Source organism: Thunnus maccoyii, chromosome 18 (assembly GCF_910596095.1).
Source record: "Thunnus maccoyii chromosome 18, fThuMac1.1, whole genome shotgun sequence".
Taxonomy (NCBI): Eukaryota; Metazoa; Chordata; class Actinopteri; order Scombriformes; family Scombridae; genus Thunnus; species Thunnus maccoyii.
The window spans coordinates 14,916,689-14,940,031 of record NC_056550.1 but is presented as its reverse complement, the minus strand read 5'-3'; the positions used below and the strand labels follow the sequence as shown (position 1 = coordinate 14,940,031).

General features: G+C 38.4%; 4 protein-coding genes across 4 annotated transcripts; 2 read left to right on the top strand and 2 right to left on the bottom strand.

Annotated features, from left to right (window-relative positions):
- Positions 1-460: 460 nt before the first annotated feature.
- On the bottom strand, positions 461-4,275 carry dxo (decapping exoribonuclease). The gene is made up of 7 exons (XM_042391745.1): positions 4,058-4,275; positions 2,972-3,444; positions 2,555-2,781; positions 1,410-1,629; positions 1,149-1,284; positions 908-1,002; positions 461-801 (listed from the first exon to the last, which is right to left on the bottom strand). Exons 2-7 carry the CDS (start codon positions 3,439-3,441, stop codon positions 666-668), a joined length of 1,284 nt encoding a protein of 427 aa, XP_042247679.1. The 5' UTR covers positions 3,442-3,444; positions 4,058-4,275; the 3' UTR covers positions 461-665.
- Positions 4,276-4,567: 292 nt separating this feature from the next.
- Positions 4,568-7,098, top strand: LOC121883466 (serine/threonine-protein kinase 19-like). Its single transcript, XM_042391746.1, has 7 exons — positions 4,568-4,672; positions 5,198-5,293; positions 5,391-5,533; positions 5,625-5,860; positions 6,165-6,262; positions 6,396-6,543; positions 6,752-7,098. The coding sequence occupies exons 2-7, from the start codon at positions 5,200-5,202 to the stop codon at positions 6,795-6,797; spliced, it is 765 nt and encodes a 254-aa protein (XP_042247680.1). The 5' UTR covers positions 4,568-4,672; positions 5,198-5,199; the 3' UTR covers positions 6,798-7,098.
- A 530-nt stretch (positions 7,099-7,628) lies between these two features.
- On the bottom strand, positions 7,629-14,091 carry LOC121883468 (ras-related C3 botulinum toxin substrate 1-like). Its single transcript, XM_042391747.1, has 6 exons — positions 13,540-14,091; positions 12,127-12,198; positions 11,504-11,621; positions 11,172-11,234; positions 9,483-9,642; positions 7,629-9,377 (listed from the first exon to the last, which is right to left on the bottom strand). The coding sequence occupies exons 1-6, from the start codon at positions 13,572-13,574 to the stop codon at positions 9,247-9,249; spliced, it is 579 nt and encodes a 192-aa protein (XP_042247681.1). The 5' UTR covers positions 13,575-14,091; the 3' UTR covers positions 7,629-9,246.
- A 1,484-nt stretch (positions 14,092-15,575) lies between these two features.
- On the top strand, positions 15,576-17,656 carry LOC121884256 (small integral membrane protein 10-like protein 2A). The gene is made up of 2 exons (XM_042392962.1): positions 15,576-15,985; positions 17,099-17,656. Exons 1-2 carry the CDS (start codon positions 15,806-15,808, stop codon positions 17,117-17,119), a joined length of 201 nt encoding a protein of 66 aa, XP_042248896.1. The 5' UTR covers positions 15,576-15,805; the 3' UTR covers positions 17,120-17,656.
- The last annotated feature ends 5,687 nt before the right edge of the window (positions 17,657-23,343 follow it).

Genomic DNA, 23,343 nt, shown 5'->3' with positions numbered 1-23,343 from the left:
TGTGTGGAAAAAGTAGGAAGATTAACGTTGCAGTATAAGGTGAAGCAAGAGAACCAAATAAGATATTTTAAGGGCTAATAAAGAGCTCAAATCTAGTGAATGCATCGCTGTTAATTATAAAACAGCAAAGACAAAGATGAAACCTTTGGACAAATATTACTAGACTTCACCACTAATCTTTCTTGCAATAACCACTTGTCTTATTTCTCAAAATGGACGTGACATTGCTGCAATGTTTGTCTTAACAGTTTACATGAAAATAATCTGTAACTGCTGATGCAATGCCTACTTGAAATCATCTTTGTTTATTTACACCACATGTTGTTGTTTTTTTTTTTTTTTTTTTTTAAATATACAGACTTTAAATTTTTGTTTAAATAAACTACTTCTGTTTTTTGGGGGATTTAAATTATTGTTATAACCAAAACATAATAAAGGTTTATAAACAACATTGACATCATTCTAAAATTACTGTTTTATTTAAAATCACCACATGCCAGGTGGAAAAAACAAACATGGTTCGCTTGTAAAAGACGAACAAGAAGATCATGGAGTAGTATATAATCAGTGACATTAAATTTAAAAAAAATTTTGGTAAAGAACCTTCCATTGGAGGTTCATAGTAATCTATCAACAGTTCCTGTTGACCACATATCAGTTGTAACTCAGGACTGATGGTGTGAGTCTTGACTACTGGTCATCTCCTCCACATACCAGTGTGGCAGGAAGGAATACTGGGAGTCTCTGTGAACTGAGTAGGTCACATCTCTGTGGGGCTCCCAAGAGAACAGATACACCATACTGGAAGGGAAACAATAATGATTCATTAACAACATAGAGGGCTGCAAATACACTGCATTTAACAATTTACTTAAAAATGAATTAGGTGTGTGTCATTGCAACTCACCCAGGATTGTCCTCAGTAGCAACACGTTTCACAAAAGACAAGAAATCACAGCAGAAGTTCATACAGACTGTCGGTTTCCAGCAGTTGTATTCATTCTGTCCAAAAGGAATATAGGAGACAGAAAATATTTTGAATTAATCATGTGAGCTTAGACTTACTTATGTCAAATTACTTTTATCTGCAGAAATTGTCAAAATAGATTTCCCAAGTTTTTAATGAACAGTCATTCATCACATTGTACCTTGATGAGATGTGAAATCTTGGAGATGTGAAATGTCTCCACAGAGACGACCACTCCGTCATGATCCCGGAAACCTGCTACAACACGAGGGACTCCAGGGAGGAAAGACTGTGCCCACCACTTCAGCAGTTTGAACCTGAGGACCACCCAACAAAATTAACTTAGAAACAGTTGAGAGCAGGTAAAACCAATAACAAACATGCAAACATGATATGAAAAGGTTTATTATCTAAAGAGTTACTGTTTCATCAAACATGTTACCTGTGGAGGTTGCTGCGCTGTTTGGGGGTACAGATCTCTGCAGAGGTCTTCAGCTCAACATAGCAGGCAGGAGGAGCTGGAGCGTTGGGATCTTTATCCCGGCAGTCCACTTCACCAGAGAACAGAAGTTTGTGATCTGCCAGCCGAGTTTGCACCACAGTGCAGAAGGCCTCATTAGTGTTAACCACTCCGCTCGGGTCAGGTGAACTCTGGACGTTATCTACAGGGATGGACAAAGTCTTTCAAACATCTACTTATCACAGAGTGTGCTTTGTATGATTTGGGTTTGTGTGTCAAATGTCATCACAGGACAGACTGACATGGTATGTATGTAAGCCAAATAAAACACTTTAAAAGTTTGGACTCATGTACTCATATTGAGTCAAAATTATCAGATACTAAGTCAAAAGTTATCCTGTATTTCACAGTGAAATGAAAGAGCTGGATTTCTGGGTGCGGTATAATTATCAGAGGAATTAAAATTAAATTCTTCAGATTTGATTGGAGAAGTGTTGGTCTCTGCACTGTTAGATTAGGAAGCGGAGGTCGAGGGAGAAATCAATAAATTAAATCTAAACCATGTTCTTTGGAAAATGTAAACAAAACTTTTGCCACCTGACATCCAAACACAGACCACTGACACATGATACTGCAAGTTCAAAAAATACTGAGAAGGGGAAGGGCTTTTGATGTAAGGGTGATTTTTTTTTTTTTTTTTTTTTACATATATTTGGCCAATAGATAACTTAACATTTGGACACAGGATTAGAGTTAAGAAAATGCATTTTTTATTTCACTGTATGTAAGTCAAAATTCTGTCAAAATTTTGTAACAGTCAAAATTATGAGAGGGTATGTAGCAGTTACCTGGATGTAACTCCAGTTCTGAGTACCTGTGGAGCCCTCTAATGGGCCTTGCTATTGGTTTACCCCCTTGAGGCTCCACCTCAGCGTCCTGAGAAAATTTAGATGCACTCACCGCCCAATCAGGGGGTAGCACGCACACTGCACCCTCCCCCCTACATAGGCCCCTTGCACGCATTGCTCATCTCCCTCTGAAACTACAGGTGGTTAATGACTAAGGTATGAAAGAAAACAAATCAAACAGCAGTTATCAGTATAATACGACAGCATGAACCTGCATACCTGTGCATGCATACTGCTCAAACTTGTATCCCCAATACATCATCTCTTCATGCCTTTCAGTGCGGTTGTCTCGTTCCCTTCGAGCAGCATCTGTTTCAACTTCGCTGATGTAAAGCGTTCCCCCGAACCTGGTGACCGCCAGCAACCAGCCCTCCCGTGTCTCGTAGGGAGTGGTCAGCAGCTTGGTCAGATGACCACGCCATGTCACAAAGTCAAGATCTAAAGCACTGGGAAGAGCAGAGGTTGATCAAAGAATACACGTCCAACAGGAAACACAGTTCTGGTTAGAGGTGGTTGGATTAGAAACCATGGATCACAAGTGAGTATCTGTCTGGGTTGGCCCTATGTGATGACCTAGACCTATAACAGTGCATAGGAAAAAAAGTACTGAAACAATAAACTAACAATGACACTTACCTTGATGAGGCCATGGTCGTCCTTGACGTGAGCTTTGATCTGTTGGCCAAGATCCACCGCAGGATGTGGTCCAGCTTCTCCTTCACACTGTCGTCTCTCTTTATAAAGCGATCCTTGTATCCATCCCTCAGGTCAAAATTAGGATTTCTGTCAGGTTCCACATAGTATCTCATCTGCCTGCTGTCATTGAAGAATCTTCGCTCAGAGTCGAGGGAAAAGCATCCCACTTCCACAGGCTGTTTGTACACAGGAAAGTCTTTTTCATACAGCTCCCTTCTGGTGCTCAAAGCCTGAGAGCTGATTGGATTTTGCCTAGAGGGTGGTCCAGACTGATGGTGGTGTTGGTGGTGGTGGTTTGGTCTGAAGTATTTATTTCCATAGTGATTTCTTTCAGCGTCATCTCTCTTTCTCTTGTATGCTGACTGGTTGTGGTAACTGGAGCTGGGATTGTAGGATCTGTGGTGGTCCATTTCCTATTGGGGAAAAGAGTAATAAATCATTATCAAATCAAATACTGATGAGTTATGATTACTGAACACTCATCAGTATTATTCTCCTGCAGGAAAACGAAAAAAAAAAAGCTCTGCCTCATCATCACCGGTATTGTCAGAAGAGGCATTACAAACCTTTTGTATTGCTGCTACATGTGCAATAACTGTATTTCAAGCTGCTAACACTGCTAATACTGCTATCTGCAGACATTAGACACATATGCCAGATCAATAAAGTTATATTTATTTTTCTTACTGAACTTAAAGTGCAACACAATTGAACACATCACCTCTCGTGTCCTGTCTGTGTAAATAATTGTATATAATGTATATGTGAATAAGATATGCATACATATATGTACGCATGTTTAAATGTAGATATTTATACTGTATATGAGTATTTGCATGCATAAAGGTTTCCATTAAAGTTAATTTAATTTTGCTAAAAGTGATTTACTGCAAATACAAGGAAACACACATTTTCAAAGCAAGACATATCAAATAACTAGGCTATATTATTATTATAACTGTTTATATAACAGAGAACAGACATGTTCGTACAGGTAAAAAACGTGTTTGATTTAACATAACATACCTCAGTGAGGATACACAACAAAATCAGCTAAGCTTGTGTCAATGCCCAGTCAGTCACGATAATAAACACGACTTCGAGTCAAAAATCATAAGGTGCAGCATTTTACCCAATTGACACAAAAACGGCAAGTGAGTATAACAATGGTAAAAAACAGTGTGTTTGTTTTTCTAGCTGGTAGCTAGTATCAAATGCTAATTCAAAACAACGCTACTTCTTCCGCTTCTTCTTCTTCTTCTTCTTGATGTTTAACGGCGGTTGGCACCAAGCGTAATATCGCCACCTTCTGCACTGGAGAGTGGAGAAGCGATTAAATCCTAACCATTTAATGTCTATAATAATAAAATTTTACAGACATTAAACAAACACTTCCATAATGTCTCTATCCAATCTGCTCAGTGGTCGCCACGACAGAACAACTGGACATTGAGGAGGACTAAAAGCAGAAGGAGGCGGTAAAGCAACCTGAAGGGCGACAGCCGCCATTACGCTCCAAAGAAGAAGAAGACGACTTTTAAAGTTGTCTGTTGGAGCCGTTGAAGCTGTGAGCAGTGTGTGGTGTTGAATGAGACCAAAGCAATGCGAATACTAGTATTTCTGTTATTAGTAGCTATCCAGGTAAGGCTTTTAACTGATTTAACATATCAGATATGTGTTGGTATTTTCATTGTACAGACCAAGTGACAGTTAGCTAGCCGCATTAGCTCGGCTTACACTTAATTTGTGCCGGTTGACAGGAATGACAAAGCCAAATGTTTGAATCGGAGCGTCGTGGCAAATTGTGTGTCCCGTCAAAATCATGGATGATTTAAGGAGAAATTAAAGTCAAAATGTGAAGACAGCCTGCGTTTTCCTTATAGCTATAAATCGCTAGTATCTAAGAGGAGTTAGGTTTCTGCCGGGTATTGTTGACGTATACAAATTTGGTCACGGCACCCTGAATAGAAAACTGTCTAGCAAAACCTAAACTGTCCATTACTTTGTATGTTTACAGAGCAAGAGGGTGTGATTCACAGTATAAAAACGACTTTTCCTACTTCCTATTAGCTACTGAATTAAAACATCTAAAAAATGGGGTGTGGGGATTTCAGTGGTGTCGGGTCACAGGGTTCATGATTTCTTTGCCATACATTTGTCCTCCAGGTATGAACAGGAAACGGGCTCTGATTTCAGAAACTTTCAAGGTAAAGAAAATAAGAAATGGCCCTCAGAAGTTTGGAGCTGTCAGTGATGGTGAAGGTAGGTGTTGCTGCTAAATTCGTAGCTAATTACAGTTTTGTTAAAAACTTACTATAGGATGTAAAATTCACTTTGCATCCATTTCTTCACTTAAAAGGACCGACTGACATCAGATCCACAATGGAGTACATCATGACCCTGTTCCCCCGAAAGATCTTCAATGACACCTTACCTCAAATTGTACTCAAGCACCAACTGTACAGCATACACGATGACAAGACCATGGTGGACAAGGAAGTGGTAAGGTGCATTTTTGTGGTCCAACATGTTTTAATTTTTCCTTTGATTTAAATGTGAAAATACAACCTTGTCTCCTCCTTATGGTTGACAGAATAAACTACGCGAACAAGGAGAACTTCTGATGTTCCAGCTCGGCTTTGATGCAGAAGCTTTTGGGCTGGTTTTCGCCTCGGACTACAAGGCCAAAGTGTTGGCAGGAGAGGAGGGCAGAGTGACGCAAGGGACAGTGGAGAAGTTCTTAGAGAAAGTGTTGTCGCCTTGCACGGATCTGAGCTTCAGCAAAGACAAGATGCTTAGAGAATTCCTCTTCACAGACTCTGAGATAACGTATGGAAAAAAAACCTCATCATGTTTTGTTTTGGGTTTTTTTGAGTCTTGCTTTGTGAAATACTGTCGCAAACACTGGAGTTTACTTCTAAAATCAATCGTTTGAAAGATTTCACACCCACAGTGGACTCAAGTTTAACCTTTTCAGGGTTTTTTATATTTTAAGTATTTAAAAATTGCTTTAAGTTTCTTGTTTTGAGTTTTTTTTTTTTGTACTTTTACATTGTGTGTAAATACTTAGGTTTGAGACCTTAAACTTGTCATTTTCAAAGATCGGCACTTCCTTTATTTTCTGACCAACTAGGCAGCTGGTGAAGTCAGGGGTGTTGACTGTGAGGGACGCAGGCAGCTGGTGGCTCTCCATTCCCAACTCTGGCAAATTCACCAAGTACTTCATACAAGGTGGGTGTTCAGATCACCAGACAGCTGGAGAGAGTCTCACCTAAATGTCTGTCATTCCCCCGGGTTATTGACAGTATCTTGTTAATTGGGCGGATTGTTTGTTTCCGACCATCCCACCACTTTCTCCTGTTAGGTCGTAAAGCCGTGCTCGGCATGGTGAAGAAGTCCAAATATAGCGAAGTCTTAAAGGCAGAGCTGGAGGAGCGGCGAACAACCTCGCAAGTGAAATTCCACATGAAATACCACATTCATGACATTGTTGGTGCAGAGCTGGTAGAAAGGTAATAATAATTTGTTTTTTAATTTGGAGGTTTTACTGTGAGAAATCCAAAGCAGCTGTTTCTATGAGCATTTTTTAACCACTATTAACCAAGGAATCAGACCAATTTAACATCTTCCTCATCTTGGGTCAATGGAGAATCCTTCAGTTTGATACATGACTGCGCCTTAAGTCTTAATTTACTGAAGTAACTCTTGTTTTCTTTGCAGCATACCTACAACTTCAGGGACATTGTTACGATTTGTTGATTCCTGAACCACTACACCATGACTGATATCAGCGTCCGGTCGAAGCCAGTGAGAGACTGAAGATGAGAAATGCCTTAGAAACACAAATATAGTGACAAATTGTTAATATGAGGATTATGAACAAATTTAATTTAAGGTTTCAGATTTTGTTTCTGTGCCAAATATATTATAAAAACCTTGTGGGTTTATGAATTGTCAATTATGTTGACATGACCTTGTCAGGTTTTGGTTTTTCTTGTAAAATGATGTAAAATGTTTTTTCCCCTCATGAGAATTATCACACCGTTGATAAAACCATCCCAACTGTGTGATGTGTGAACTTTGTCTTTCCATTGATTACTGTATTGCCAGATATGACTGACAAGTAGTCAAATACCTCTGGACCTATTTTTTTGGTGTAATTAGATTAATCTAAATTCAGTTACAATAATGAAAAATGCAAGTCTTTTAGCTAAAGTTACATTCAATGTAAGAAGTCCACACTTATATTAAAAGATGTAAGATTTTACTAGGCTTATGTTCTATAGCTGATTCACTAATTATCTGAAAGGGAAAAAAAGTTTTAGCCTAGTTGTCATCAACTTAGTCATTTTTTCCTCTGTGATATCAGTCATTGTGTGTTGAGCATATTACACATATTATTTACCCGCCCAATCTGGCAACAGTGTCTAACAGCATTTAATCTGAAGCATTTTTATTTGTTCTATTCGTCAACATTTTCCATTACGGTCTGAGTGAAGCATGTACTGTCAGACTTCAACATTTTTAGTGTTAACATTACAACTGTTGCATCCAGGGGGAAACTGAGGTTGCGTTGTCAAACAGAGGCAGAGTAGAGTTTCAGTTTTATTGGAATTTATTGGCTTTTTCAAAAAGTGACAATAGCTTTTATCCATAAAACTAAAGAGTCACAACATTGGCTTGAATTAAAGCACAGCTTGATGTCTGAATACAATACAGATGAGCAACATGTACTTAACCCCTGATCTAGTAGTTCAAATACATTTTGTAAATAGGCAAAAAATATAACTGTAGCAATTCTAATCTTAGTTTTCAGTATATGTTGCACATACATGCTATCAGCATTAATTACAAAAAGCTAGGCTTGTAGGGAGATTAAGGTAGCGTTAACTGTAGAGGTAATAAACAAAGGATATTCATAGTGTTAGTTTAACAATACAGTGAGTGAAGTGTAACTTCTGTGAAGAAAGATACAAAATAGTCAATCACATGATTATAACAAAAAGATGAGTACACTGTATACTACACCATAACCGACAGTAGCTTTGTTACTGTTATTAGCAGGCATAAATGCTCTTCTTAGTGATAGTGACATTGCTTAGCCAGTAGTGATGCTATTAAAAAATAAATCAAATGTGCTGCACAAAAGGTTTCTGATAAATGCCCACAGAGCATTAAAGGTGCTCTTGTTCCCCGCCACCGAAACACCTAAACAGTTCTAATCCGATATCTAATAAAGTTTTCAGCTTTGCACTCCTGGGCTATACAGTTGAGACACTTCTAGGGAAATGTTGCAAAAGAGGAAAAGAAAAAAAAAAAAAAATACCATTAACCTGACAGGTCCAGTGGGAGCCAAACACATAAAATACTGGATCGTTTTGATTTTTCAGGGATTAATAGCACTGTTGGTGTCAGAAGACCTCTTCCCGGTCTGAATTTTCAGTATGTCTCAGGCGTCATTCAATCCATGAGAATGAATTTTACATAAATCACGTTTGCTAGGATTGAAAAAACTAACTACTGATAAAAGAGATTATGATACATGAACAGTAATTTGAGGCAAAAAAAGAACTTCACAGATGGTTACTTCAAGTTCCTTGTTTGACAGTGCGATGACACGTGACTGCACTCGCAAAGTGGAAATGAAATTAATAAAATGCCATCTATTATGGAGCTGAACAAAACAGCAGCACACAACAGCAAATGGTCAGCTGTAGTTTGAAGGTGTAGTGGGTTTGAGACAATAGAACAAAAGGTTTTCTTATCGACTGAAATACAGCATGTCTGCAGAATGTATTTGGCAATATTTCTTCCACTCAAAAACAAACGACCGAGACTGTAAACAAAAAAGGAGGACAACCAGTGGAAGAACAAATTGAAAACATTCCACGGTCTATTTTCCAAAAAAAAAAAAAAAATCCAATCCATGTTTAGAAGGCCTCAAGAATTTCATAATTTCATAGTCTTGTCTAGACAGTATACGATGTTAAGAAAAAAACTAGGGTCTATAATCTTCCAACCCCTTCTCCTAAATCTGACCCTATGTCAAATTCTTCATGGAAATGGTTGGTATAACTGCTGTAGCTACACGTATGGAAGGAAAGAATCTGGAGTACATTGTTATCGTGTGTATACTGGTGTGTTTCTCCTGTGTTTTTAGCCACCCTAACCACTAGCGGTCATGTTCCCCTGTAACCGATCCAGTGGAGGAAGTCTTAGAGGAGGCTGCACTTCTTCCCCTTCTTCTTTACAGGTGGAGGGCAGAGGACGGCCCGGATGGCCTCGTCGAACACAGTTTTAAGGCCACGCTGAGTCAGGGCTGAGCACTCCAGGTACTTGACGGAACCTGGGGGAGTAGTACAGAGAAAGATTTACGATTATACGTTTTAAAATGCTCCTTGAATAATTGTGACATCTACTCTTGTCAAGAGAAAACTCAGTCGAGTGTTACCAATCTCTTTGGCCATCGCCAGGCCTTGGGGATAGGTGATCGGAGAGAGTTTCTTCTCCTTCAGCTTCTCCATGGTGTCCTTGTCATCTCTCAGATCCAACTTGGTGCCCACGAGGATGATGGGAGTGTTGGGACAATGGTGTCTCACCTCAGGGTACCACTGCACAGAGACCACAGCAGTGAGAAGACGGGAATAACCTTCCAAACTTGTGTGTTATCTCGAACATTTCATTTTATAAATATAAGCCAACTATGTTAGCTTAGCTACCAAAAAGCAGCTATGAGGGTGAGATGCTGTCGATGCTCATGGGGAAATATGCTTAAAGCAGATATAACATTCAGTCAGGTAAAAGATGTACAGTATGATCACACAACCACAATAAAATTATAAGTAATAAAAAGAGTAGACATAATACAAGGACCAAATTCTCAAAATAAATGGCTAAAAATAAGTGTGGGAATTAATATATATGCCTTATTGGATATGGTTAATATTTACCGCATGATCAAGTTCAGAGTGAGAATATGAAATAAATGGGTCACTGTAATTTATCCTCCATTTGTCTGATGATTAACAAACTATTGTGAATAAGAAATGCAGTTCAAAACAGTTAAGAGTGTGGCTGTTTCTGCCACCATAGCTCCAGACAAAACCTAGATAATCTAACTGTGTACATAAGGCTTGTAGTAAAATAACCGGATGCTTAGTAAGCATTATCTGACCGAAATGTTGCATTTATAATTTACTGGGAGCTAATGCACAGCGTGGAGATACTGCATACTAATTGAGTCTATAAAGATTCACAAAGTGGTCTCGTGTTACCCTGAGCTTCGGTGATGGATAAGACAGTAAATGCTAGCCATACTGAGCAAATTAGTGTCGGGAATCCTGTCAGGAATGAAAATAATTCAGTGCAATTAATGTTCAAATGGGAATGTAATTTATTATGGTCAACTTTATTCCTGAACTTACAAGAAAACCTGTTTTAAACCCTGTCTGGATTTACATCTTTTATATATTTACCATGGAAAGCAAAGTGATTAACCTGATCTATTAACATGTCACTCACATGTGTTTATTACTTGTAACTTTATTGAAAACACACTGCTGACATTATTTGTTTTTCTATTTACAATCTGGGCGTGCTTGGAGCCAGTTAGCTGCGCAGCATAAGTTAAAAATGGATCAGCTTTATGGCACCAGATACCCTCATTTATGTCCAAAGATGGCTGGTTAATCCACTGATCTCACTTCATGACACAATCACCAGCTACAGTACACTGAAGGTGAGGATAAAAGTACTGAAGTTATAATGTTTTGGCATTGCCAATCAGACCAATATAACCTGATCAATACATCTTAACAGAGGAGTATGAAGAAAGTCTCTATCCACAGTAAATGTGACTAATTAAACAACATTACAGATTTCATCTTTGACGCGGACAAAACTAATCTTTACATTTTAATAATGAGGCTGTAAAGCATGACATAATAATTACTGAGCAAATAAATGCATTTTTGATTTTCCAAGCAGAAACCAATAATTGAATATATGAATGAAAATTACTGGAGAAAATCTAAAAAAACATCCAAGTCATGCTGGAAGGCTTATCAAAAATCACACGATGCCTCTCGTAGCCTGTTTTTTTTTTATTTTTATTAACCATACACTCACTGCATCCACTCACCTTGGCACGGACGTTTTCAAACGAGGCCGGACTCACAAGCGAAAAGCAGATGAGAAACACATCCTGGTAAGAAGAAGAAACAATACAATCACACAGCCTTTAACAATCACTTCCTTGAGTAGTTCATGTCGCACAAAAGGTGTGGTGTTTTTCTTTCCCTCTAACTTCCTTATTCATTCTACATACACAATCTTTCCAGATGGATTATGTAAGGACATCAACAACATCAAAATTTACTTCAAGGCTTATACCGCATGTCACAGAGAGTCACAACAGGTATCATGTAATACAGCATTGTCTGACTGTTTTGTTTTGTTTTTTTTAAACCGTACCGTCTGTGGGTAGGAAAGTGGGCGGAGTCTGTCGTAGTCTTCTTGTCCTGCCGTATCCCAAAGGCCCAGATTCACTGGCTTCCCGTCCACCATAACATTGGCGGAATAGTTGTCGAACCTGATGGAAGCGATAAAGTCAGAATGAGTTACTATTAAATCTGGCAGGCAAATAACAACATATAAGTCTTAAAGTGTAAAACTAGTTCTTAATTATATTTTGTGCTGCTTTGCCTCGCAAGGTCGAAAATCACTCATCGCATATTAAATCTGGCTCTGCTGAACCAAAATCTTGCCACGGGGACAGTGATACACATCGACACAGTCTCCACAGCTGGCCTAGAATCAGATATGGAGCAAGCTTTCCTCTTAACTTCCCGCAATATCTAGTTTCCTGGCTGTTTTACAAGCTTAGTCACAGTCCACAGCATTGATTTGTAACCTGTTCTGCAAGCAACCAAATTTACATCTCAAAACTGAGGAATAAGATGTCACCTTCTGCTGTATATACTGTGACTGATGGACTGGAAATAGCGTGGAGACAAATAATGGATTGCTGGAGTTGATTGACTTCTAGTCATGAATAAATAAATAATTCACAGAGGACTACAGTCTCAGATACTCACACTGTGGGGATGTACTCTCCAGGAAAGGCATTGGTGGTGTAGCTGATGAGCAGGCAGGTCTTACCCACAGCTCTGGAGGAGTGAAGGAGAGGAAAAAATACTTTTAAAAAATACCCCAAAAGACAGTTTTTTTTTCTTTTGTACTACTGAGTTATAGTCTTAAGTAGCAACCTAGTTAGCAGGTCAACACTAGGTCTGCAATTAACCATTATTCTCATTATCATTTAATCTGTTGTTTTCTATATTAAGTGTCAAAATAGTGAAAAATGTCTATTTACATACGTTCGACTATGTCAGACTCACTATTTTGTGCAACCAATGACCCTAAACCCAAAGATGTTCAATTTACTATTAGAAAACACCTAGAAACTAACAAATAGTCACATTTGCGAAGCTCTACCCAGAGGATTTTTCTGGAGTTTTCTCTTATAAATGACTTAAAATATTTAATGATTATCAGGATCGCCTCCTAGTTTAAAACCAAATACTGTTAAATGAACCATAGTCTTCCTTTACTTTGGGGAAACAGGCTTATGTAGTGTAGACTGGGTTCACAAAATATGCAAACACAACTGCGAGATCACTATGAGGAGGCGTATTACCCAAATCAGATGCTTTCAATGACTCTAACCATTACGTGCTCTAATTGTGTGTATAAATCCTATCTGCTACAAGGATTTCCTTAGTGGAAATCGAAAATAACAAAGTATTGGCCCATCAATGACTCTGCTGCTGCGGTATCCACCACACCCAGAACAAGAAGTTATGAGTGTGTTTAACCTCCCACACATCATTACACATCTGTAAAGATTCTCGTAACTCATTATTTTATCTTCTGTCAATCGTTAGCTGTGGCAAACCGAGCATTTTGATTTACTTTTAACTTTTGAGAGGCTGGAAACACGCCGCATGTATAACACAACAGTGCATTACGCTGCAGCTAATACCACTGCAATAACTGACACAAACAAGCAACTTAACTCTTCCAATTTCTCAGCTGGAGGGCAACTATTGCCAAATATCATTTTTAACTCTGGTTTGGAGGGATAGGTGAGCTGCACGGTGATGTCTGACTTACCAGAGAGTGAGGAAAACAATCTAAGTTACGCCAACCACTTTCATGCTAGCCATTTTGTTAATGCCATAGTTAGCGTTAAAACTAATTTAAGTGATTATTAGCGAATCATTCTTATTATAAAAAAGATTAAAGTTAATTAAATTATACCCATGGGACATAAACAGGTAGTTAAAGTTAAAGCTTAATAGCTAACTTTACCCGTTTAGAAAAATCTTAAGCAAAATGCTTGTATGTTGACACCGTATTCAGCTGATGTTACACTTGGTCATTCTGGCGTCAAGTTAAAACTAAATGTGAGTCACAGACTAGTAGTCAGCTCGATTAAGTTGACTCACCCGTCCCCGACAACGACACACTTTATGGCCTGCATTGCGCCGCAGCTAGAGGAATGCTAAGTTAGCCCGGGAGCCAGCTAACGTTAGCTCACAACTCTCTTTTCCTTTGTCCGGGGTCGCTCGCTGGCGAAATGTCCCAACAGCGTCTCTCAAACGGCCTTCGACGTTACAGCGGAGCTCCTAAGATGCGGAACAGCTCGTCCGGGAAACTTACAGTAACTTATCGAGCACTTTTAACACAAGTTTACACTGAAATTCCCCTCGCTACATTCCCATGCTTTCGTAGGGCTGATCTGAAAGCTATGAAGCAAAACAGCGGCCACCACCCCTGAGGAAGGAAAAAAAATGAAGCTAGTCACCACCACCACCAGGTGGTGCATCCGGTGCACTAGGTGGGTTGATACGCCCACAGACACTTTGGCGAGCTTATTGTCTTCAAAACAAGTAGTTAGCAATCCAACGGCTTTACTAAAACCAGAGAATGTAATCAGACAAAATGTATCGGGAGGTTAGCAGTTTAAAAGAAGATTTTAGCTTGGTTAGTTAAAAACGATAACGTCTAATACGGACTATTTAGAGTGTGACACGAATTGAGGACATGACGTCATTACGCTATGCACCGCAAATAAGGTATTTCGTCCCTGAATAATACCTTGCAGGCTGTGTATTGTCCCCAATAACCACATAACGGGCTTTAAAGATTCCCTCCAGACATGTTAGGACATTACATGTCTGGAGGAAATCTCCAGACATAATAATCCTCTCCTTGGAATAATAAATTGTGTCTATGAATATGCAAATATGTTTCATTTCAAAAGTGTTACTGCTGGACACAAGATGTCTACTTCACTGTAAAGTCCATTCTCAGTGTATGTGCACTGCAGGCTTCAAGTTTTCATATCACACTAGTGTAAGTTGTATACGGGACCATGATTTGTTCCAAACTAGTTGTAGTGTCACAAATCATGCTCGTAGGTCAGCCCCTTAAACTCAGATTCAAGGTGAGAAACTTCCCTACTTTAGCAGATGAATGTGAAAACAGCCTTCTAGACTGACTAAAAGACAATTATGTAATAAAAGATAAACACAGAAATTTAATTTGCCAACAATTTTGATAGTAATTGATGAAGCAACACAAACACTCACTGGTTCCAGTTTTAAATGAAAAGATTTACCTTGCTTTTCTCCGTTTGTTATAATTGTAAATTGAATATTTGGGGATTGGACTGCTGGTCAGGGGGAAAAAAACATTTGTCACTTTGAATTCTGGGAAATTGTGATTAGCATTTTTCATAATCAAAGAACCAAAAGAACAATCTGTAGATTAATTGATAATGTAAACAATTTGCTCATTATAGATGACTCTGTCGATTATTTTCTCGATTCATTGATTAGTCTCTTGGGCTAAAAGGTGTCAGAAAATAGTGAAAAATGACAATTACTGTTTCCCAGAACCCAAGATGCAACCTCAAATGTTTTGTTTTGTCCTGAGCAACAGTCCATAACCTGAAGATATTTAGTTTAGTATAATAGAAAACTAAAGAAAACAGAAAACAGTCACATTTAAGAAGCTGGAACTAGAGATTTTAGTGGGGGGTTTTTTTCTTAAAAAATGACTCAGAACGATCAATGCATGCATGTCTGGTTTGGATTTTCTAAGATGGACAGCTGTCTCCTTGGTTTAATAAGGTAATGGAGTGGGGCAAAGATTGTATTTTCTTCATACACTTGGTTTTATTAATGGTGAAAGTTTCACATACATAAAAATAAATGGTCTTCAAACTTAACCAACACTATTGCCAAGGGCAATGTTAAAAACAAGGCTATGAAAACTTCTATTTTTGTTTTATATTGTGTATGCTCATCATTTTGTTTTATCTGATTATTTATGTATTCTTCTATTGTTTATATTATCTTGTTAAATCCCAGTATGCTTTGTTTGTTTGTATATTATTTGTACAATATGTTCTATCAATCAAGACAAATTCCTGAGAGTCTAAACTCGGGGCAAAGAATAAAGCTTACCACATCCGTGTGTCACACCGATACCAGTCCCCCCGATGACCATAACACCATAACAGGAATCAGTGGAAGAGCAGCAGCCGTCGGGGTGGAGCAGCTTTGCCAACACAAGCAGCCAGACGCATCCAGCCGATGTAAAAATGGAGCTCGGTGTCAGCCAGCGATAGAAACATGAACTGTCACACATCACTCAGCACTAACTGACACCGTTTCCTTAGAAACCGCCGGGGCAGACTTCGCCTTTATGGCGGGTTTGTCATATTTAGTGCTCCGATTTTCGGGCTCCGCTGGTCGGACTTACGGAGTGTTTTCCAAAGGCTTGACGAGGACTTTGTTGATATTTTTTGATCTCGCATGGCGGCTGCGAATCAGATTTCCCTATATCTACCTTGTCGCGTCGATGATGTTTAATGTCAGATTACAGGTAACTATAAAACCATCATCTCTCTTAACTCTTTTAGTAAAACGTTGCCAAGCTGCCAGTTATGTTACCTTGCTGTAACAGCTGATGGGGAAGGCCCTGCTGTTAACTCGATTTACACTCAGTTACCAGATTATTTGTTACACCTGGCTAACACTGACGCAGTCTGCTCTGCTCCCTTTATTTAGGATACACTGTGCAGTTTTTGTTTTAGAGAGGTGTTGATTCAACTTAATGGTCATTTTGAAGGTTGTAGATTGTGGTGTTGTTGTATTGTATTGTATGTATATAGATATAATAGAAGTAGCTGGTATTTTTTCCTAGAAGAATAACTTAAAAGATCAAATAATTAACAATTATTCAACTCTTGAATTGATGAATTTATGCCCAAATGACAGTCCAACTACTTTCCTCCACTTCAACTGCTTTCAGCTTCAGCATCATCTGATTTTGCACGTCAAAGGGTGACTCAACCACTTAAACTAGACATTTTGATTATTATCACTGCTTACAGACCCACTGACACTTTATTTACTGTGCACAAATCTCAACTATCTCAAGTGCTTCAACTGAACTTTCAACTGCTTATATTATTTACAATATAACTGACAGTTCAACTACTTTCAGCGCTTCCTCGCCAGATTATATTTCAGCTAAAAGCTCACCTGTTTTCAGTTTTCATCTACTCAAAAATAATTGATCATCAAAATTGTTGCCAGTTTATTCTCTGTTGAATGGTTTCACCTCAAAAGGCCACACGGTTCAACAGCTCCACACATCACAGCCATAAACTGACGGCTGTTAGTCAAAAAATGGGGGAAAATGACAATTACTGTTTCACAAAGCCCAAGATGCAACCTTAGATGTCTTGTTTTGTTCTGACCAAGAGTCCATAACCTGAATATATTCAGTTTGCTATCATAGAAGAAAACAGAAAATATTCACATTTAAGAAGCTGGAACAAGAGATTTTAATGTTTTTTTCCTCTTTAAAAAATGACTCAAAATGATTTAATTTTCTATCGATCAATTAGTCGGATAATTGTTGCAGCTGTAAGTTTAATTTAGGATTTTTGGATGTAATGTGTTTCCTGACAGCCTCCTCATCTGTTCACAGGTCCACATTGAAATCCACTGACTCTTCAATGCCTGCGTTTGGACCTAAATAAGGAGCCGGGAGCACTGCCATGTTTACACGCTGTAAGAAAACTGGCTGACACTGCACAACGATGTGGAGGGAGAATATACTCATTCTGCAACCTGGTGTGACAATGCGACAGAGTGACACAGCCGGTTGTTGCAATCAACCTTTGTCACACGAGTCCAGTGCCTTTGAAGGGGAAGGACAGCGGCGATGTCTGTGAAAAATGAGCTGCAGCGAGCATCGACATGTGAGGTTGGAAAGGGAAAAGATGCCTTGCAGTCCTGTTCTTTAACTTGCCGCATCAGATTCAGGAGCCGCTTGTCCGCTTGTCCGCTTGTCCGCTTGTCCGCCTGTCCGCGAAGATTGTGTCGGAGGAGCGGTGGATTCGGTGATTGTTGCTGTGGAACTTTTTTTTTTTGTCTGAAATGTATGTTTATTAGGCTCCCAGTGTAAACATCTCACAGGAGGAAGTGGAACCATTTCACTTTAATTTAAAACGTAAATATCTACACCGCATGATACAAACAAAACATTTTGGGGTACGCTACGTAACAGGTACATGGTCTTTAAACAGTACAGCTACCTCTCCGCAACTGTTCTACTGGAAATGTGTAGTCTGTCATTAAATGCAGTCTTGAGGGGACTCACTGCATGTCCTCTTTGTGTTTGTACACACACACACACACGTCGTCGTCACACTCACTGTTGTGTTTCTGCATATCAGTGGCACTGGAAAGGTGATGTTAGTGGAAAAAATGTTACATGGAAAATAACTTTTTGTAGCTGCATTTGTCTCAAGTTTTTATGTCTGTGATTAATGTGTGTGCGAGGGGGGTTGAAGTCACAGGAATTGAGGTTAAGGATGACTGAGTTTGGGAAGTAATAAATTCATGAAATCAACCTTCTCGGCCCTTTCTGTAATTCTCAAAACAGTTTTCGAGGTTTACAAAAATGATTTTTTTGACCTTTTGAATTCTTTGGCATGTTTTTCAGCTGTGTTTTGAAGTACCTTGACATTGAAATACATTGAAATATTGTCCCTTTTTAAAGAATCTTTAACTTTCCCATTATACATGCATGTCGTTTTACATTACATATTGTCAAACAACATATAAACAGCTAAATGTGACAATCCCTTTCCCTTCATCGAAGTTCTCCCATTGTCTCCCCAGTTTTTTTTCCCTCTGGTTATATGTTCAATATGGAAATTCAATTTAAAAAGACAAAAACACACTAGCAAAAACATTTCACCTCCTGCAACGTACACCATTGCATTTGGATTTAAACATGATCCAGTTCTTAATGCATGAGAACATGACATTATAATATATTAGATTAAGTTGTTCCAAGATTTTCTTCAGTTTGCCTCTCAACATGTATGTCATTTTTTTATTCCCTTACAAATTGCCACGATTTCAAAAGGATATTTTCAGACATTTTATGCCTTTATTAATAAGTTGACAGTACAGATTTAGCAGGCAATGAGGGGAGAAAGAGAGAGAGAGAGAAGGAGGGAATGAAACTTTGCAGTTCATGGTCAGCACCTCAACCTCCAGGCCACCAGGGTGCCCCAGTTCACCATATTTTTAACTCATACTTTAATGTTATGGTTATCAATTTTTTTTTTTATCAGTTCAGTTCAATAAGTAACTTTACTTTTAATTTGTTCATATTAATACACTGAAGATCTGGAGTTTTAAAGGGAGAGAAAAACCTTGTGCTTTAGGTGAATATTCACAAACATCATTTATAAGCTCTTAATAATCATATACTTCTAAAATAACCTGAGATTGATTAATATCAGAAAGGCTATTACTTATTTAGTTGAACAAGGTTAATCATCCAGTTACAGTGGATTCAGAAAGTATTTAGATTCCTTCACTTATTGCACACTTATGTTTGTTACAGATTTAAATTTAAATGGAAAAAACTGCCATTGTAGCTGATCAATCCACACTCAATAACTCATAATGACAAAGTGAAAGCATGTTGAGTGTTGAATGATTTTTTTGCAAATTTATTAGAAGTCAAATTTTGAAATCTCTCATTTACAGAAGTATTTTACAAAAATATACTGACGCAATTGTCATTTGGTATTAATGTTTGGATTCTGAGTTTTAACACAAGCCTCCTAACAACTTTCAGTAAAAATGTCCTCCATCAATCTCAAACTCCAAGCTTCAAGTTTACACTCTGAAGTTTCAGCGAAATTATCTGAGCAAAGTGTCCTTATAAAGTGGGTTAACTCACAGTGGGTTCTTGGTATTTTCACTGACACATACAGATAATAGTGCGCAAAACACTAGCATTGTTTTTTGTACAAATCTATCAGTCAATGCGTTGACTGATGTATTTCACTTCTGCAAATGCACATGCCTCACTGAAGTTTAGATTTATCAACACAGACAGTAAGAGGCTGAACATGCCAGCCTGTTCATATAATTCAGGCGAAGCATGACTCTGCTGTAGTACCACATGTGTCCACACAGGGGCAGCAGCCATCAATACTCGCTTTCCTCTCTGTTGAAAACACACATCATCAGCTGCCAGGAGGAGGATACAGGCTGATAGGACAGCGATAGAGGGAATTTAAATGTAAACTTGTAAAAAAAAAAAAAAAAAAAAAAATTAAAAAGAGAGATATTCACTTTATCACCAGGTCAGTAAACTGACACTTTGTGTTATGTTACTAATTCTGCTGTTCCATTTGCCCTTATTTACAATATAAGTTTTGCTCTGCCACAGTTATTTATTGCATGAGATTTTCATAAAATGTGTCATTCATATGTTCAGAAGGCTGCAGGAAACATGCTCCTCAAACAATTAGAAAATCCTCTGCGCTCTATCTCAGTGTTTAGTGAGAGAGTGAGCACTTGTAATGAATTAGGCCCATTCGACACTTCCTTTGAATGTACGCTTCTTTTAAGTAGATTTCCAAACTGCTGACACCCTCGCTCCACACAAAAATGTCCCCAGCAAACTTATCCCAAGCAGTCACTGTGATGCCAGGCTGCAGTGTAAAAAACCATCAGAGGTTGCCAAGGCAACTGTATTTCTCCATGTGACAGACAAACCTTCCTGCCCGCCCCCCTTTCTGGAAAAAAAAAAGAGGATTTATTTCTCAGGGATTTGCCAGAGGAAAATATTTTAATAGGGTTATCATAGAGGACTGGCAGAAAGAGAGAGAGAGAGAGAGATCTATAGATGAAGGATAAGTCGGGTTATCTTTACTCTGTTTTTGCCAACCACCATTTGTACCCTCAGAAAAAAAGAGGGGTTGTGGTATAAAGATTATAGAGTTTTAGCCTTTGGCATCTGCAGCATGTGTTTTATTTGACTGTGTGTGGAAGAGTGATAATACTGCAACTAGATATGGCAGGAATTCAATCAAAGCTGCAATGCAGTATATTTAATGTACAGTACCAGATTCCATACACATTATTCATAAACTTTACACCATTTGTTTGTGAGGGATCTTGAGATTTGGTGTCTTTTGATGTCAGCACTTCGACCTTTAGTTGCTGTATTACTGCTATCCAGGTTTGATCACAAACCAGTTTTGTAAGGTGTTTAGCCTGTATTTGCTAATCTACCCATGTGCAGATGTATTTGACTTATTTGTTTAATGTTTTTAATACTCTATGTAAGCTTAGGGGGAAATATTATGGATGACAAACAGAGCCTGGTAGTCTGGTTTCCCAAAGCCTGCATAAAGCTCAATAGTGAAAGATCTTCTGTCTTCTGTCTTCTGGTTTTTATTTGTTTGTTTGGACTGATGCATTGTATAAAGCATCAGTTTTTTGTTTTGTTTCTGGGACTACTACAGAAGGTCAAACACACACAATACACATCTATAAAAGGTGACACACTGAGGAGAAACTTTAGTTTTCCATTGAAACTCTTGAACTTCACTTTATGGCAAAGAAGCATTCATTTCCCCCCACATTTTCTTTTGCTCAACAAATCCACTCTTTTATATATTTTGGCCATCTTAAGTTTTTTTTATCCACAGTCTGTTTTTTAATATTTTCCATGCAAAAGTTGTATAAATCCCAATAAGATTATCCACACCGCATATTTGTGCCTTTACATCATAGGCTCTGTTACACTTCATTTTAAAAAGCCAAACTGTTTATGTGTCTGCCAACTTTGCGCTTCGCAACCAAACAGGAAATGAGGCCTAAATTCAAATTCAACTAAATGTCACGTCTTGTTTGGAATCATTTCCTGCACAGAACAAAGTTGCCTTTCTGCAATGACTGCTTCACAAAAGCTAAATCAATGACACAAATGAAGACCTGCGTTTAATCTTCACATATTTGCAAAGGGACTCGTGTGTGTGTGTGTATTAGTATTTGCTCGGCAATATTGTGACACAGTCTTTTTTTATTTGCTTAATAAACAGCATCAAAATTTCTATTGTGGCATGACATCCATCTGCATGATTGACAGCTACTCATGGACATTTATAAATGACACACATTAATACACTACATCCATGCATGGAGAGAGGACTACTAATGCTACATGTAATCAAACATTAATCCACTTGATTTCAGCTCTGATGCATTAGTCTTTAAACTGTGATTTATGCTGATCCCTCCCACCCTCAGTTTGAGGTTTTGGTGGAAGTGCTTTTGGCACTTTGTGTGTAACGTCCTCTTTGTGGTTATTTAAAAAGACCTGATGTACACCTTCAATTCAAATGTTGTTGACCGAGGTGGAGAAGCATATGCAAAGCATTAAAAAGGATGAGATCAGGTGCTGAGATGAGCTCCGAGCTGACCTCAAAACTGAATCAAAGGAGTGGGGGAGGAGAAGAGGAGGAAGCAAAAGAGAGAGAGAGAGAGAGAGAAATGTGGAGGAGGATGGAGATTTGTGATGTTGTATTTGCCGTATAGTGAGGATGAAATAGGTCATACAAGCAAAAGAGCATTCAAATATTTGCCTATTTTAGGAGGCGTAAGTGTGACATTTTTTTTATGTTTTCATAATGTGAACTTACTTTTTTGTAATTTCACGCATTTCTGGATTAATTTGAGGGATAAGTGGAGTGATACACTGAGCACAGCAGCAAAAATCAGCAAAAACAGTTGTTTCATTTCACTTATTTTAATTTTACCTTTCACTGATTAACAAACAGGGTGGACAAAAAAACCCTTGATATTCATTTTAAGATCATTTTCTCTCTAGCAGCATTCAAATATAATGTCACATTTATTGTTGCAGTAATACAAATAAATAGGAATTCAATGTACACTTATTTTACAATATAAACTGTCAGCTGTGTTTGACTTAACAGCTCATTTTCATGCAGAGAGGTATTAAAGGATCAACATTCAGCTATTGATGCTTGGTGGAACATTCATGCCTTTATCTCATGTTATTGTTTGATCTTGCATGTTGCACTCTTCTATTTTCTGTTATACTGTATCCCAATCACATAATCTCTCTTGTGAAAATCATCAAAATGACTTCTCGGGATGAGCTGTTTTTTTTTTTTGTTTTGTTTTGTTTTATTTTATGTGTCATTTCATTTTGCAATTGAGCATATGATTTGTAAAAACCTTTTGTAAAGCTTCAGAATGAGCTTCATGCTTATCGTGAAATTCCAGAGTAATCTTTACACCTTGTTATATAACAGCGCAGCAGGTCTAGGAGGATTGTATGTAACGCACAGCTTTACTTTCAAGTTCTCAGGCTTACACTGCTGCCTTTGTGCCTGGAAAACAGAGTCCTACTCTTATGTGTCCTTGGATCCCAGAAAAATCACCCCAACTTTGCCCTTCGATCAGATGGTGGCAGGAAAGAAGTGGTGAAAATGCAGAGTTGGATCTTAAACCAAAGCAAAGGAGGAAATCCTGCTGCACTCTGCTTCCTGTGACCTCTGTCACACACACACACACATACCATCACCTAAAGATGAACCCCCTTGTCCTCCATCACAGGAAAGGGGTGTGAAACCCCGTCACATCCCCTGGTTTAGGACAGTCAGGCCTATATTTGAGGTATGAAAACGTAGAAGAAGGTGGACTGGGAACTCCCCAGCGCCAGTGAAAAAAAAATGCCAAAAAATAAATAAATTCTTACCACAATTTCTTCCCCAACCTTCAACAAAGAAGCGCTCCTCAAATCTCTTTTATATCACAGAGAAAAGCAAATACTCAAAGGGGGGGGTTTCTGCTGGAATGTGGTTACTTGATTTTCGAGAGTTGGAG

Bases quoted from the DNA above. Each gene is read 5' to 3' on its own strand.
- LOC121884256 (XM_042392962.1), top strand. From the start codon at position 15,806: ATGGCGGGTTTGTCATATTTAGTGCTCCGATTTTCGGGCTCCGCTGGT. The intron at 15,986-17,098 runs GTAACTATAAAA...ATCTGTTCACAG, and splicing joins TGTTTAATGTCAGATTACAG to GTCCACATTGAAATCCACTG.
- LOC121883466 (XM_042391746.1), top strand. From the start codon at position 5,200: ATGAACAGGAAACGGGCTCTGATTTCAGAAACTTTCAAGGTAAAGAAA. The intron at 5,294-5,390 runs GTAGGTGTTGCT...TTCACTTAAAAG, and splicing joins AGCTGTCAGTGATGGTGAAG to GACCGACTGACATCAGATCC. The intron at 6,544-6,751 runs GTAATAATAATT...TTTTCTTTGCAG, and splicing joins GGTGCAGAGCTGGTAGAAAG to CATACCTACAACTTCAGGGA.
- dxo (XM_042391745.1), bottom strand. From the start codon at position 3,441: ATGGACCACCACAGATCCTACAATCCCAGCTCCAGTTACCACAACCAG. The intron at 2,782-2,971 runs GTAAGTGTCATT...TGCTCTTCCCAG, and splicing joins ACGACCATGGCCTCATCAAG to TGCTTTAGATCTTGACTTTG. The intron at 1,003-1,148 runs GTACAATGTGAT...CCTTTTGGACAG, and splicing joins AGATTTCACATCTCATCAAG to AATGAATACAACTGCTGGAA.
- LOC121883468 (XM_042391747.1), bottom strand. From the start codon at position 13,574: ATGCAGGCCATAAAGTGTGTCGTTGTCGGGGACGG. The intron at 12,199-13,539 runs GTGAGTCAACTT...TCACTCCTCCAG, and splicing joins TGTGTCGTTGTCGGGGACGG to AGCTGTGGGTAAGACCTGCC. The intron at 9,643-11,171 runs GTGAGTGGATGC...GTCTCTGTGCAG, and splicing joins TTGAAAACGTCCGTGCCAAG to TGGTACCCTGAGGTGAGACA.